Source organism: Osmerus eperlanus, chromosome 6 (genome assembly GCF_963692335.1).
Source record: "Osmerus eperlanus chromosome 6, fOsmEpe2.1, whole genome shotgun sequence".
NCBI lineage: Eukaryota > Metazoa > Chordata > Actinopteri > Osmeriformes > Osmeridae > Osmerus > Osmerus eperlanus.
The window spans coordinates 5,065,197-5,082,238 of NC_085023.1; the positions used below are offsets into that span (position 1 = coordinate 5,065,197).

At 42.6% G+C, this 17,042-nt stretch overlaps 1 protein-coding gene across 2 annotated transcripts in view; it reads right to left on the bottom strand.

Moving 5' to 3' along the window:
* The window catches only part of abcc2 (ATP-binding cassette, sub-family C (CFTR/MRP), member 2), a 63,517-nt gene that overhangs the window by 13,660 nt on the left and 32,815 nt on the right, over positions 1-17,042 (bottom strand). For both annotated transcript variants that reach the window (XM_062463119.1, XM_062463118.1), the window contains 5 exons: positions 14,883-15,037; positions 14,219-14,374; positions 5,405-5,604; positions 1,433-1,559; positions 692-793 (listed from right to left, as the gene is read on the bottom strand). In XM_062463119.1, coding sequence (XP_062319103.1) covers positions 692-793; positions 1,433-1,559; positions 5,405-5,604; positions 14,219-14,374; positions 14,883-15,037 — 740 coding nt within the window. The remainder of the gene's footprint in view (positions 1-691; positions 794-1,432; positions 1,560-5,404; positions 5,605-14,218; positions 14,375-14,882; positions 15,038-17,042) is intronic.

Genomic DNA, 17,042 nt, shown 5'->3' on the forward strand with positions numbered 1-17,042 from the left:
TGGGTGAGATTCAGGAGGCCACCAGTATTGAACTGGTGACCGTGTTGGATGAGACAAGGACTCACTTTCTCTCAGACCTGTGCACCTGTCTGTGGCAGGTGGAGCTCTCCCAACGTTACACACAAACTCTGCAGAGAGTGGTGCTCCCCAATCGATTCAAAATCTGTACAATGAGTATCCAGCCTCCATAACCTCACCCCTTGCCTTCATAACCAAGCCCCTAGCCTCCATAACCTAGCCCCAGTCCCCATAACCTAGCCTCTGTAACACAGCCCCCAGCCTTCATCTGCCAGCCTCTAACCACAAGCCTGTCAGATCTGTCTGTAGCCTCCAACCCCCCAGTCCATAAACTCCAGCCTTCATCCCCAGGTCGCTAGACCTGTTGCTAGGTTACAATGCCATTCCAAATAAAGAGATAAGATCTGGCTCTCTGCGTTTGTGACACTTGAGGTACAAACTGAGGTACAAGAATTATAGGAGAAAAATAATTCTCATATCCTTTTCCTAAATCTGGTGAATATGGAGGTGAGAGATTTTCTGAGGACGGAACGGAATACATGTTGGTCTCTTACTGGTTATCTTTGATATACACAGCTGGTTGTACTTAGGTTTAGGCAAGAGTGTACAGTATCTCTCTCTCTCACACACACACACACACCTCTGAAATTCTTACGCTTTTTTTGTTTCTCACCTCATTGTCTATCTCGGTGTACTCGCTAACTCTCTCCACAGCAACAATGTTTGTCTCCAGCTCTGAGGTCATCCTCACCAGCCAGTTCAACGTCTGTGTCACCTGGAGGATGATGGGTCAAAGGTCATATAGTGTCATCATCATCATCATTTTGCTTACTTAGGTAAGAGGCCAGCCCTGTTTTTATTCTCTGCCTCATGTGTGGGGGCAAGTTTGTGCATGTATGTGTGTGTGTGTACGCAGGGTGTGTTTGTGTGTATGCAGGGTGTGTGTGTTTGTGTGTACGTGGGGTGTGTGTGTGTGCGCAGGGTGTGTGTGTGTACGCGGGATGTGTGTGTGTGTGTCGTGGCAGCCGGGGACAGCGTCACCAGCCAGAGATAAAAACTCTTTGTGAGCAGCAACTCTCCCAGACTTCAAGCTCCAGGGATAATTGAGGCCCAGAGTAGCTCCTTTCCTTGTCAGTCTCCCGCACTACAAAAGGCCAGCCAGGGCACGACTTGATGGAGACCAGGGCGCAACCAGCCAAGCTTACAGGTCACAGCCCGACTCCTTCTCTCCACCTAAAGGGCTCTGTCATTCACCTGACCCCGGAGAACTGACACTTTGATGGCCGCCATGCTAGTTTTTACCTTCCTGAGTTTTTTTCTGCCTTTTATTTGCACTACCCTTATGGGTCTCAGTGAGGTTGCTCCAGTGTGTGTGTGTGTGTGTGTGTGTGTGAGATTGTATAGTCAGACTCACATTGAGAGCGTATGAGATAGAGAGGCCAACCAGACCGCTGTCCAGAGAGTCTCTAGAGATCACTGCAAACAGTGCTGAGAAGAACACCACCAGATTCCCCAGGAACTCCAGACGAATGGCCAACCACCTGGACACACACATACACATACATGCACACAAACACACACACAGTTAATCAATATAGGCATGGGTTACATTCTTCTCCACAATGGATGTTTGATCAGGAAAAGGTAATACAGCTGCTTCTCATCAGCACATGTCCATATACACATAAACTCTAGGGGCCCTATTTTAACGATCTGAAAAGCAAGTATCAAACGCGAAACGCAAGTAACTTTGTGGGCTGGACTCCGGCGCTGTTGCTATTATACCGGCGAGATAAATGACTCTTGCGCCCGACGCAAATCTAAAATGGGTTGGTCTGAAGTAAATGCAATGTAAATGTAAGTAGCTACATTACTCATAGGTGTGGTTTGGGCGTAACGTGCAATAAACCAACCAGAGCGTCATATTCCCTTTAAGAGCAGGCGCGCTTGTTCCATGGCGGATTGCTATTATAATGGCGGAATTGCCAGGCGCATGCCAGGAGTGGTTCACAGCCGAGGAGACCGACGTTCTCGTCAGGGCCGTAAAAGACAGAAACGTGACATTGTATGGGGATGGGAGAAACCCACATAAATTAGCTTCGGTAAAACAGGCGTGTTTACCATTAGCCTATTTTTACCGTTACCATTATTGCATTAGTCTGAATAATTTGGGTAAATGTGTACGCTAGATTTATGCCTTTTTTCACAGTTTCATCCACATCCACAATGATTTCCCTTGTGTGGTAATATTTTTCCCTATAATTATGTGTGATTTGCAAAAATGGGAAGTGCTGCGACTGTGTAGATGAGAGAAGCAAAGTGTATGTGTGTTGTGCACACCCTACATCAGGGGTGTTCAATCCTGGTCCTCGAGAGCCCCTGTCCTGCATGTTTTAGATGTTTCCTTGCTCCAGCACACCTGATTCAAATGAATGGGTTGTTATCAAGCTCTGTGGAAGCCGGCTAATGACCATTCTTTTGAATCAGTGGGTCTGTAGAGGGAAAAGTCCGCTGTGCGTTGGGTGCAAAATAGGAATGATACATGCGTCGGTGTACAATGTCAATTGCGCTGGGTGCAAGATAGGGCCCTAGGTCACCCAGACTTCGTATCTCCAAATTTCCCTCTACAGTCAAACTAACCCATTAGCTCAAAAGTCATAGATAGAAGGCTTTAGAAAATGCCCATCCCCCAAGGGTCAACTGCCCCACAGGTTAGTCGGTATCGCAGAACAGACAAACATCCCCCCTTCATCCTTCACCACCTCTTGATCTATCTCCTTTCCTGCAGGCTGCAAGCGAGTCACAGGGTGTTCCTTTTCATTGAACAAAGAGAGCTTACAATTCAATCACAGTTAAAACACATACAACCTAAATTTGTATTACACTATGTATGTGTTTTTTTCTGTGAGTGTATACAGTTAGGTCCATAAATATTTGGACATTGACACAATTTTCATCATTTTGGCTCTGTATACCACCACAATGGATTTGAAATGAAACAATCAATATGTGCTTTAAGTGCAGACTTTCATCTTTAATTTCAGGGTATTTACATCCAAATCAGGTGAACGGTGTAGGAATTACAATACAATTTACATGTGCCCCCCCCCTTTTTAAGGGACCAAAAGTAATTGGACAATTGGCTGCTCAGCTGTTCCATGGCCAGGTGTATGTTATTCCCTCATGGGAGTTCGTTATTTCATTGACAAGGAGCAGATAAAAGGTCTAGAGTTTATTTCAAGTATGGTATTTGTGTTTGGAATCTGTTGCTGTCAACTCTCAATATGAAGTCCAAAGAGCTGTCACCATCAGTGAAGCAAGCCATCGTTAGGCTGAAAAATCAAAACAAACCTATCAGAGAGATAGAAAAAACATTAGGTGTGGCTCAATCAACTGTTTGGTACATTCTTAAAAAGAAAGAACGCACTGGTGAGCTCAGCAACACCAAAAGACCCGGAAGACCACGGAAAACAACTGTGGTGGATGACAGAAGAATTCTTTCCCTGGTGAAGAAAAACCCCTTCACAACAGTTGGCCAGATCAAGAACACTCTCCAGGAGGTAGGCGTATCTGTGTCAAAGTAAAAAATTAAGAGAAGACTTCACCAGAGTAAATACAGAGGGTTCACCACAAGATGTAAACCATTGGTGAGTCTCAAAAACAGGAAGACCAGATTAGAGTTTGCCAAAAAACATCTAAAAGAGCCTGTACGGTTCTGGAACAACATCCTATGGACAGATGAGACCAAGATCAACTTGTACCAGAATGATGGGAAGAGAAGAGTATGGAGAAGGGAAGGAACTGCTCATGATCCAAAGCATACCACCTCATCAGTGAAGCATGGTGGAGGTAGTGTTATGGCGTGGGCATGTATGGCTGCCAATGGAACTGGTTCCCTTGTATTTATCGATAATGTGACTGCTGACAAAAGCAGTAGGATGAATTCTGAAGTGTTTCTGGCAATATTATCTGCTCAGATTCAGCCAAATGCTTCAGAACTCATAGGACGGCGCTTCACAGTGCAGATGGACAATGACCCGAAGCATACTGCGAAAGCAACCAAAGAGTTTTTTAAGGCAAAGAAGTGGAATGTTCTGCAATGGCCAAGTCAATCACCTGACCTAAATCCAATTGAGCATGCATTTCACTTGCTAAAGACAAAACTGAAGGGAAAATGCCCCAAGAACAAGCAGGAACTGAAGACAGTTGCAGTAGAGGCCTGGCAGAGCATCACCAGGGACGAAACCCAGCGTCTGGTGATGTCTATGGGTTCCAGACTTCAGGCTGTCATTGACTGCAAAGGATTTGCAACCAAGTATTAAAAGTGACAATTAGATTTATGATTATGTTAGTTTGTCCAATTATTTTTGGTCCCTTAAAAGGGGGGGGGCCTGTCATGGAAATTTTGGAATACAGTTATAATATGTGTGTTTTATAATGTGTTTTAAGGGAAGTCTAAAAGTTTGTTAAGAAGCTTAATACAGTGACAGTCGATTCAACCCATTTGGTAGAGATGCCATTTGCAGTTTTATAACTAGGAGACGTGAAGTCTAAGAGACGGGAAGTCTGGGTGATCTGAGAGGGTTCTTGTCACCTGGGGAGGAAGAGACAGCTGGTCTAGAGACAATGTGGATTCAACTGTATTGTTATTGTGATCTGCTGCTCTGACCCTTCCTGTTGCATTGAGTGGGGTTAATCAAAAACTTGTTTGAAGTGGCCCGCACAAAGGATTGTGGGACAAATGGTACAGAGATGTATTGTTTCAAACTGTCACTGAATTGAGTAAGCCAATCATAGACTTGATTACATTGATGGATTGACCTTATAGAATGCCATTTGATCTAACGTGTATATAAGGTAGCGTTTGTGATTGTTCTTCATCACTCTGGCGAACGACCTGTGGCTAGCACCTCCTTCGTTAGACTGATCACAAAGTACTTTGTTAAATCTTGATTTGTACAAGCAAAATAAATGTATTGTAACCGCCATCTCTTGACTATTCAAATCTACACAGTGCCACTGGAATTTTTCCATATCAGGCCACATATAAAATGTGTTGTAATTCCTACACCGTTCACCTGATTTGGATGTAAATACCCTGAAATTAAAGCTGAAAGTCTGCACTTAAAGCACATCTTGATTGTTTCATTTCAAATCCATTGTGGTGGTATACAGAGCCAAAATGATGAAAATTGTGTCAATGTCCAAATATTTATGGACCTAACTGTATGTTTGTGTCTTTGGCTGTATATGTTTGTGGTGGTGTGTGTGGGAGTGTGTGTTTTTGTGCCTGCATGTGTCTGTGCATGAGTGTGTGTGTCTGTGTGTGTGAGTAGGAGTGTGTGTTTGTGTGGGAGTGTTTGTGTGCGCGTGTGTTGACTCAGACCTGTTGGAAACTATCCACGGGTAGACACTTTTCAGGTTCTCATCGATGGTCTTCTCGTTGTGCTGGAGGAAGCGGTCCTGGTGTCCGTACGCCCTGATGACCGACAGGCCTGACACCGTCTCCCCAAAGTGAGAGTAGATGGGCGAGCGAGACACCGAGTCCAGACGACGCAGCTGGCGGGAGGTCGCCACGTAGAAACGCTGCAGCGGGGGGAAAAGGTAGAGGGAGGGAGGAGAAGGGTGGAGGAGGGGCAGAGGAGAGGACAGAGGTGAGGGGGGTGGAAGACAAAGCAAAGCAGGGTTCAATTGGGTGCATCGGGGACTGTTGCATAGGCTCATCCAAGTAAACAGAAATGATTCGTTCATTTCCCGACTCGGTCTTCGGGTACGAGTCTTTGGATCATTTTTCACGTGACCTGCATAGGCTCTGTAGTGGTAGCTAGAGGAAACACTAGAGGGAACGATTCGTTCATTTCCCGATTCGGTCTTTCTACGAGTCTTTGGATCATTTTTCACGTGAGCTGCATAGGCTCTGTGGTGGAAATGTGGAATACAGTTATAATGTGTGTGTTTTATATATGAGGAATGTGTTTTAATGGAAGTCTAAAGTTGGTTAAGAAGCTTGATACAGTGAAAGTTGATTCTCATTTGGTAGAGATGCCACCTGTAGTTTTATAACACCTAACTAGGAGACGTGAAGTCTAGGGACGGGAAGTCAGGTGGCTAAGTGGTGAGGGAATCGGGCTAGTAATCCGAAGGTTGCCAGTTCGATTCCCGGTCATGCCGACTGACGTTGTGTCCTTGGCAAGGCACTTCACCCTACTTGCCTCGGGGGAGAATGTCCCTGTACGCTCTGGATAAGAGCGTCTGCTAAATGACTAAATGTAAATGTAAGTCTGGGTGACCTGAAACGGTAGTCTACTATTTCACTGAGGCATTAGCATGACATTAGCCTCTGTTACCCGGGCAACACATACTACAGTGGTCTATGATGCATCTGTTTTCAATCATTAAAATAAACATTCCTCACAAATAAATTTTCGTTGTAGTATTTATTATGACATTACATTACAAGTAAATGATTTGTGGGTGAAATGATCATTACCTGTGGTTTCAAACCAGTGTTGCTCACTGCAACGCTGTAGCCTACGCGAGACACTACAAAAACATCGACACAGCTGTAGGAAGTCAAACGGCGACAGAACATGTTCGGCACTCCCCTTACTTAAACCAAAAGTCTTTCAATAGGTGAAACTATCTGACTACTAACCTGAACTTCATTGCCACAGCCTAAACTTTGTCAATCTGTTCATGAAAATAATTCATTTCAGCCTAAACCGTACAACGGAACGTTAAATCGAATTCAACTAACGCAATCGCTACCAAGACGAACACAGCAGTAGTCTAGTACTGTACTGTAGAAGAATTTACAGGGGCAGCTTCTCCACACAGGGCTATATCGCATTTTGCGTTGTTACTGACAATGATCGCTACCAGTGAGCTTTTTATGAAGGAGCGATTTTCCACTAAATAAATGTCAAGCTTATTTACGTTTTTGGGGGCATATTTTCAGTTAGCAGATGGTACTGTTTGAATCGCGAGTCTATCTTCTGCCGGTAACGTCGTAGAATAATCTTCAAAGGGGGTTCTTTATTAATGAATGAATGCAATATGAGTAGGCTAAATGCCTGAAAATATCACGAGAAGGGAAAACTTAAAAGGACGTTTAAGTCATAGAGATTAGGTAAATTTTTACACCGGTCTGCCAAATGTATTCGTTTTGATTCAGCTATGAGGCTGCCTCTTGCAGGGGAAATGAGAAGACATCATATTTCATTCTACACTTCACTCGTATTTTGAGTTGTAAATAAGCAGCAAAAAAAAGATGCTTTTAAATCTATGTAATCTTTATAAATAATAAGTAGGCCCTATGCATTTTTATATAAAATATACAGACCCCTGTGCAACCGACGCAAGCAAGCACACCCTACAATTTCCCCAGAAATTGTACCCTCTCTAGTTGGGTGTGCTCAAGCCTTCGGCGAGAGCACAACCTTTGTTCTCTCACATATATATTATTATTATTATTTTTATTTCTTTTTGCCCCCCTAAAACTCAGTCAATATTTGGCCTACATAGACAACGTAGGTGTCAAAAGTTTCGTCTTGGTAGCGATTGAGTTGCTTCTATTGGAATTTACGTTCCGTTGCATGGTTTAGGCTGAAGTTAAGTTTTTGTGGCCAAAAGTGAAGCTAACGGTGGCTAATTTGCTAGCCACAGTCACTGACGTTACTAACGTCACTACGTCACTAACATCACGAAAACACGCGTGACTACCTTTGGCAGAACATTCGTTTCGCATCTGTTAACTTGGGGGATAGCTAGGCTAACTATAGCTTTACTGCAAGGCAGCTGCAGGAACGCCACAAGCAAAGAGGCCAGGGTGATAACTATTTACTCATTTTACTTTGTGATATGACACACAATTGTGATGTGTAATGTACAATATTAGCTGATATTATTAAGGAAGTAAGCCCACATCTACTTTCGGAAACGGTAGTCTACTATTTCACTGAAATATTAGCATCATGACATTAGCCTCTGTTGCCCGGGCAACACATACTACAGTGGTCTATGATGTAGCGTTATCTGTTTTCAATCGTTAAAATAAACATTCCTCACATATACATTTTCGTTGTAGGATTTATTCTGACATTAGTAAACGATTTGTTGGTGAAATTACCATTACCTGTGGTTTCAAACCAGTGTAGCTCACTGCAACGCTGTAGCTTACGCGAGACACACTACAAAAGACATCTACACTACACAGCTGTTTAGGAAGTCAAACGGCGACAGAACATGTTCAGCACTCCCCTTACTTAAATCAAAAGTCTATCTAACTACTAACCTGAACTTCATTGCCACAGCCTAAATGTTGTCACTGTTCATGAAAATAATTAATTTCAGCCTAAACCGTACAACGGAACGTTAAATCCAATTCAACCAACGCAATCGCTACCAAGACGAACACAGCAGTAGTGTACCGTAGTAGTACAATTTACCGGGGCAGCTTCTCCACACAGGGCTATATCGCATTTTGCGTTGTTACTGACAATGATCGCTACCCGCGAGCTTTTTATGAATGAGCGATTTTCCACTAAATAAATGTCAAGCTTATTTACGTTTTGGGGGGCATATTTTCAGTTAGCAGATGGTACTGTTTGAATCGCGATTCCATCTTCTACTGCCGGGTAACGTAGAATAATCTTCAAAGGGGGTTCTTTATAAATGAATGAGTAGGCTACATGCCTGAAAATATCACGAGAAGGGAAAAACTTAAAATGCCGTTTAAGTCATAGAGATTAGGTCAATTTTTACACCGGTCTGACGAAATTTATTCGTTTTGATTCAACAATGAGGCTGCCTCTTGCAGGGGAAATGAGAAGACATCTATTTCATTCTACACTTCACTCGTATTTTCAGTTGTAAATGAGCAGCAAAAAAAAATGCTTTTAAATCTATTTAATCTTTATAAATAATAAGTATGCATTTTCATATAAAATATATAGAAATCAGTTGTAAAAATGTCATTCAAAAACGGACCCCTGTGCAACCGACGCAAGCAAGCACACCCAATTTCCCCAGAAATTGTACCCTCTCTAGTTCTAGCATGAATTACTTATTCTAAGAGCAGTTTTAAGTGTGCGAACATGGATTTAATGAAACAAGAGAACGTTTTGTGGATGTGAAGAGATGATTGGTTTAAACACTTTGATGTTCTGAAAAGGGAACTATGCATATGCTTTGAAGAGGGCAAACGTTTTAAATCAGAATATTAAAATCTAGAGGTTTTTTAAGAGTTTTGATAAAGGTATTAGGTGCAATGTGGTTGTGAAATAAGAGAAAATGATTACAATGTACTTTTGTTTGGAGTTTGACTGTAATTTGATTTTAAGTTTTCTTTGAGAGTTTTATCAGGGCATGGTACAATGTTTTGGGATAAACAGTTAGGCTGTGATGAGGTTGTTTCATTATGCTATTGGTTCATAAAGACGGTTATTGTAACTTGGTTTTGAAATAATTTGGGAAGACTCATTAAGTCTGATAAATTGTGGTTATGATGGTTTGTGCTAAGTAGCTTGTTCTGGACTGCAGCCAAAGCAAGTTATGAAGTTATACCTATCTAACCTATATAGAAATATAGATGGGGTATACGTTTGGCTAATGGTTACATTAAGAATATTTTATGGTATATGTTTCATTTTGGAATCATACAGACTAAATTCTGGTTTAGGGCAGTGATGCTAGTTTTCTACATGTCTTGGAAAAAGAGAGATTTGATTTGTTGAATTTAAATACAGAAAAAATTAAAAGGGAATCTGAAATATAAAGTTATTCATTTGAACTGTTCCTAAAGGTTTTTTTAAGAAAAGATAATAAGAGACTAAAAGATGGGGTAATTTGGTTGTTTTCTAAAATAGTTTTATTTTATACAAATTGGTTCAAAAGTTGTTTGCTTCAGTGTAAGCTTGTTAATTCATAAACGGGTAAAGAGTTAAAATATTTACTGATAGTTAAATACATCATTGGTGTTACATATGATTTTGGGAAAGGTATGGAAACAGGAAGTTTCTTATTTTCACTTATAGAACAACTTGCTGTATGCAAATGTGGAATTCACTCTAACAATTATGATTATTCCACAGGGAAAATGCTAGTGCTGATACTAGCTGGAGCAGTTTCTAGATTGCCTGCATGCATTGATGAACTAACTAGAAAATGTTTTTGATGTTGATATGTTTACAGGAAGTGATGAGATTATGTTGCTATGTCCGGATGAGCCTAACTTGACAAATTTGGGCTTACAGGACTCTTTTGAGGAAAATTGTTGCGTGACCTTGATGCAACATTTGTTACAGATTCTTTAAGGGAAGCGCAGGCTTCTTAGAGAGGAAGAGATGACGTTTAGGAATTTATGACTGACTGATGACTGACTGATCCAAACAGAGAGTGACTATGGGGGTTTTATGGTTTTGTGTCTTTAGCTTCAGTAGTTTGGCTTTGTGATAGGACTGTGAGGGTTTGATATGATATTGCTGAGTTGAAAATATTGGACTGTATTTAACCCAGAGTGAGAATTTTGTTTTTGTTTGAGTATATTTGATAAGAATTACAGAATACAGCGGACAGATGGAGAAAGGAATGGTGGAATGGAGATTCGAACTTGGACTAAACCACAAGAAAATGCGTTTTGGAAAAAGGAAGGATATGAGAATAAAAATGGAGGTTGTATGGTCTGCATAAAGCATTTCTTATGTTAATGTTTGAATTTTATTTTTCTTGATTAACTGTTTGGGTTTATGGTATTGTAAAAAAAAAAATTTTTTAAATGAGTGGAATTGTGGTGGAAATTTGGAATACAGTTATAATGTGTGTGTTTTATATATGAGAAATGTGTTTTAATGGAAGTCTAAAGTTGGTTAAGAAGCTTGATACAGTGAAGTCATTTAGTCATTTAGCAGACGCTCTTATCCAGAGCGACTTACAGTAAGTACAGGGACATTCCCCCTGAGACAAGTAGGGTGAAGTGCCTTGCCCAAGGACACAACGTCTGGGTGACCTTGGAGAGTTCTTGTCACCTGGGGAGGAAGAGACAGCTGGGAACTGATCAAGCTGCTCTGGCCCTTCCTGTTGCATGGGTGGTGTTAATTAAATACTTGTTTGAAGGTGCCCACACAAAGGACAGTTGACCATTTGACTGATCAACTTCTGTGGCTTTACTATCTACTGGTTTGGGGAGAGATGCCACATCAAAGAACTGTGGGACACTTGGTATGGAGTCAAACTGTCACTGAGCAGTGCTGACCAATCACAGAGACCGCCATATTGATGGATTGACCATCAGAAGAACCATTTGTTCTAAGCTTATATAAGGCAGGGTTTTAGGGTTGTTCTTCATCACTCTTGCGAATGACCTGTGGCTAGCACCTCCTTCGTTATGACTGATCACAAAGTACTCTGTTAATTCTAAATTTGTACAAGCAAAATAAATTTATTGAAACCGCCATCTCTTGACTATTCAAATCTACACAGTGCCACTAGAATTCTGCCATTACAGCTCTGTAGTGGTAGCTAGAGGAAACGAACGATTCGTTAATTTCCCGACTCGGTCTTTCTACGAGTCTTTGGATCCTTTTTTCACGTGACCCGCATTGTATTTTTTAGTAGAGGAAACTGTTTCCTCATTCCCTTTCGCGTGGCCGCTGTTTTAGTAAGACGTGAATGATATTCGCTCAAGTCATCATACTGACTGGTTTTGTTATTTTCACTTTACATTTACACTTACAGTTTAGTGCAGTGTAATTGTTTGCCATGATAATGAATTGCTAGTGTGATAATACTTGACCAAATCATACAAACTGTCATGATACATTATTTTAATGCAGGGATTTCTTTTAAAATAGTATCTGCTGGTGCACATGTCATGCACTAACCCACATGAGAATATGATACGTGTTTGCAGTGGACGGATAGCCCCCCCCCCCCCGTTGAAATGAACGAATGACTCGAAAAAAGATTCGTTCATTTTACTGAACGAGATTCAAAGAACCGAATCAGTAAAGTGATCCAAACTTCCCATCACTACAACTAACTTTATCTCCAAACCAACTGCCACACATCTTGCCCAGTTGGTCACTTACTGTAGAATAGGCCCCAAGGTAATTTGAAATGTTAGTTTGGTTGTGATTGGTTATTGTTTAATTAATAAGGTGAGCCAACCCATGTGACTGTAACTGTCCCATAGAAGGGGGCTTTTCTGTTGTGGTCTGGTGTATCGCCATAGTGTTTTACAATTATTGTGCGTGAATGAGTATTTCTTCAATTGTATTACTTCTTTTATTGTATTTTCTTGTGTTTAGGCAGTTATATCTTCTTCGTTAGCGAGTTTGTAAGGTAGGAGCTCCGATACTCGTCTGCTGACATCATATCCGACTTCACGCATGCTAGTTTTCAGCCCTCGGCTCACCAGACCCGCGAATCTGGCATGTAAAGCGTAATGTCTACAAAGAACGGCGAAGTAATAATTGAATCCATTTCGTTATTTCTTAGTTTATGACTATTGTTTGAAGTAAGTTGATAATGTAATGCATAGTGACTGCATATGGACATATGTGTTGTACTATTCTTCATTGTAGTTTTGTTATCCTTTCTATAGGAGACCACACACACATACAGACACCCGTACACATACTGTGAAGGAATGATAACTATACTGCTAATCAATGCTGCTATACCAATCACTACCTCAAGTACATCAAATGTGTAACGTTTAATACTAAAAAATATATCCAATTGTGATCAATTGATTTATTAAAGAACAGATGGGATCAGGCATCAAGATGTTTCTGAGTAAGTGAGGTCATGCTGAAATGTTTCCTTTTAAGTAACACTGTGGTGTGCGTGCAAAAATGTCGAGGTTAAGTGAGCAACATGGGAGTTGAGTTTGTTGTGTTCAGGGACTGGTGCAAGCCGCTGTGCTACTCAGCTCTTGGGAGCAGAGTGTTAAAATGAGAGATAAGGTAATGCTGGGACTGTAATTCTTCTCTGCTCCAGGACTGGCCGGTCTGCCTACCTTACTCTCATTTAATCTGTTCTGAGGTCACATTCCCTCGGAGACCCTGCCCCCCCCCCCCTTTTCTCACTGTCTGCCCCCCTCCCTGAGCAGACCTGTGGGTCTTCTCCGCCCCCTCCCTCTCTGAACATCACCAGATCCTTGGACTGCTTACCCCCGTGTGCCACCATGAACGCCCTGGACATTTAATTGGACAACCACATTCCCGCCCCATGGTATTCTGACCAATCACCTATCAGAGTTCTCCCTGTCAGGGGGGGTACAAGACCTGTCTCCCGAGGACAGGGAGACAGAACTTGGACTGGGCAGAACTCTCTCTGATCACTGTCACGACCACTTCCTCAACGAAGGCCTTCGTTGGATCTATTCTGAGACTCTGTTTCTGTGAAGCTGCATTGGCATCATCGACTGATTCACTGTATTAGACTAAGAACATTCTGGTGTGTTGTTTTCATTGTGTATTCTTGTGATTGCATCATTTCTTATTAATAAACTACAAATAACTTGGTCCGGTATTTAACCTTGTATCTTTCTCCACTACCCAGTTTGACACACCGTAACAATACAGATGCACACAACGAGGAGGAATAAAGAAAGAAAATAGTGAAGTAAACCCTCTCAGCTCATTTTTCTTACATGCTCTGGACACAGTGGCCTTAGGGTGTTCTGGCCGACACACCGGGATGAACACAGAGATAATACAGAGCTAGTGCCCAATGTTAGAACACATTCCATATCTCCACTACACTTACGGTCTCAACTGCTTACAACTCTCCTTCTTTCAACGTCCTCTTTCACTCAACTGTCCTTCACTCAACTGTCATTCATTCAACTCTCTCCTTCATTCAATTCTCTCCATCAGTCAACTCTCTTCTTCACTCAACTCTATCTCTCACAAAACTTTCTCCATCATTCAACTCACAATCACTACGTGATATATAGTGTGAATATACAAAGACATTTTTCAATTTTCCATTTCTTTCATTCTCTCTATTTCCCTTGGCTTGTCTTCTCCTTTTTTCTCCCCTTTACCCATTCTCTCTTCTCCTTACTCCCCCTCTCCTCTACCTCCCCTCTTCTGTTCCCCCCCTTGACCCTCTCCTTCTGCTCTTCGCTTCTCCTCTCCCTCCTCCTCCACCGCCACCCCCCCCCCCCCCCCCCCGCGCGCCCCTTGTCTCTCACCTGCACAAAGTAGTAGACGACGGCCAAAGGGATGATGACAATGGTGAAGAAGGGCGTTGCGAGGCAGATGACGAAGAGGGTCCCGACCACACCCAGAAGGCACAGGATCCAGGAGCGGAAGGAGTTGGGGATCGCTTCGTCCACCGTGAACATGTCCTGAGCCAAACAGGACGGGAGCTTATTAACAACGCTTCCCACGGGAACAAGGCAGGTATGAAGACGATGGGAGATATGTCCTATTCTCATTTACACCACAAACAAATGCTCTGCTGGGAGCCGGTGATCAGCCAGTGTTACTTTGATCCCCTCACACTGAAGCAGAACAGAAGCGCTGTCCCCCCGAGATAAAAACGAGCCAAAATAAAAGATCCAATAAACGTTCATTGTGACCGAAAGACTCCTTACTTAGATGTAAGTCATAGATTAAGGCCTATTGAATGGATTTCAATCCAATCATTTCCCACTCAATAACCTTTCACTTTTTAACTGATGGGATAGCCTGTCTCAGGGGTTTAGGTTTAGCACGGATGGTGCTGTTCGTGTTTAATTGAGCCATATAGTTTATTAGACTCAGTTGTATCATGTTGCGGTTACATTTTTGTGTGCACTATTTACAATGAAGTGATGTTGGTTGTGTGCAAGGTTGGCACCGGCTGGTGGCTACCTTGGCAAAGCGGTTGACCACCCTGCCTGATGGCGTGGTGTCGAAGAAGACCATGGGCACTCGGAGGATGTTGGACAGCAGCCGGGAGTGGAGGATACGTGATGCAGAGATGGAGCCGTTGGCCAGGAGGAGGGTCCCCAGGAACACAAAACACCCTGGGGAGGGAAGAGAGAGAGAGAGAGAGAGAGAGAGAGAGGGGGGGGGGGGGAGAGAGAGAGGGGGAGAGGGGGAGAGAGGGAGAGGGGGAGGGAGGGAGCCAGACAGTCAGTCAGGTGATCCTTAGTCTAACTCTATAGAGTGTACACTTTCAAACTCATATACCCCATTCCTACAACCCCATCACAGGCTGCCAGAGTAAGACCATATCAGAACACAGCTTGAAGAGCCAGCAGGATAAGGAACCAATTTAGAACAAATCACATTTCTGTGAAGAATCAGGACATCTTTTTTATTTTTCTTCTACCGACTCAGGTACTTTGGGGATGTATGAAAGCTCAATATGATGACTCACTATTTCTGACTGTGACTGACATTGCCAAACAGCCGGGAGTGGAGGATCCGTGCCCACACCTGCCCATCCAATCACAAACCCCTCACTGTCACAACACAATCTCAGAGATGAGGGACAGGAAAGGACTTGGAAGAATATCTTGACTCAAGTCTAGATAGGGGTGTGGTGTAAGTAATTCTGGCATACTGTAGGTTATTGTAAAAGGATTTCTCGTATGCCTACAATCATATGAGCAGTGATGCTTGGGTAGAGGGTGACAGGGGGGGTTGGGTTCTTGACAGGATTCCCACTACTTTATACACTGACTGAACTGCTGCGCAAGACTGCTGGCTCTCAAATGCAAAGAGACAGCAGGGGAAAATGGTAGCTGCAAGCAGTGATTCTGGGGTTCAAGCCAGCACAATTCTTTTTGCATTTTCACAAATACAATAAAGGTTGAACAAATCTCAAACTGTGTTTTGAAGACCCTGTATAGTGATTCAAATCAACTGTTCTCGAACCGAATAGTCAGAGTTACCCATTTTAGGGTAAATCAACTCAGAGTTCAGGTTAGGTTCACAGTTTGTTAAAACCGCTTTCTGGGGTTAACATTGTGCGATAACATTTATATTTTTTGACGACGTTGTTAAGGCGGCAGGTGTGTGTTTATTAGGCTGTTTAGCCCTGTTTAATCCTTTATTTTAATTTTTAAAAGTTTGCAACCCCATTTATCTCTAAGAATCACAGCAAAAAAACAGGAGACCAGCAACACTTCAACTCAAAAGCAGCAACTAAAGGGAGTTCAAGTGTTGAGCTTGACAACTTACTCCAACATGTGTTCCTAACAGCATAACAATAAGAACAACACAATGTTGTCAACAACATCTAAACTGATGTTTCAGACCAAAAATAGAACAGTGTCGTTCTGAGCCCTTCATCAACCATCAAAAGGAGTGCTTTACCCCCTGTGGAGAAACGCCCCCTCATTTGTGGGTGATAAAGACAACCCTTGTCTGGGTATCTGTGTGGGGGGTTTTCTGCAAACACACACACTGGCCCTATTTAAACGATCTGAAACGCTAGTATCAAACGCAAAACGCAAGTAGGCCTAACTTTGTGGGCGGAACTCAGGCGCTGTTGCTATTATACCGGCAGGTTAAATGACTCTTGCGCCCGACGCAAATCTAAAATGGGTTGGTCTGAAGTACCTACATTACCCATAGGTGTGGTTTGGGCGTAACGTGCAATAAACTAATCAGAGCAAAATCTCATATTCCCTTTAAAAGCAGGCGCGCTTGTTCCATGGCGGATTGTTATTATAACGGGGGAATATGCCAGGCGCACGCCAGCAGCGGTTTACAGCCGAGGAGACCGACGTTCTCGTCAGGGCTGTAAAAGACAGAGAAATGACATTGTGGGAGAAACCCACATAAATTAGCTTCGTCCTTATTTACGTGCGTCTGTGGATGGTAAAAGTACGCTGTGCGTCGAGTGCAAAATAGGAATGATACAGGCCTCGGTGTACAAATGTAATTGCGCTGGGTGCAAGATAGGGCCCTCTGTCTCCCTGGAGAACAGCTGCTGGAGGAACAGAAGTGTGAGGCAGATGCATTTCACCTGTTCAACCACTGAGCTGAGAATATTTTGCATAATAATAAATACATTTATCA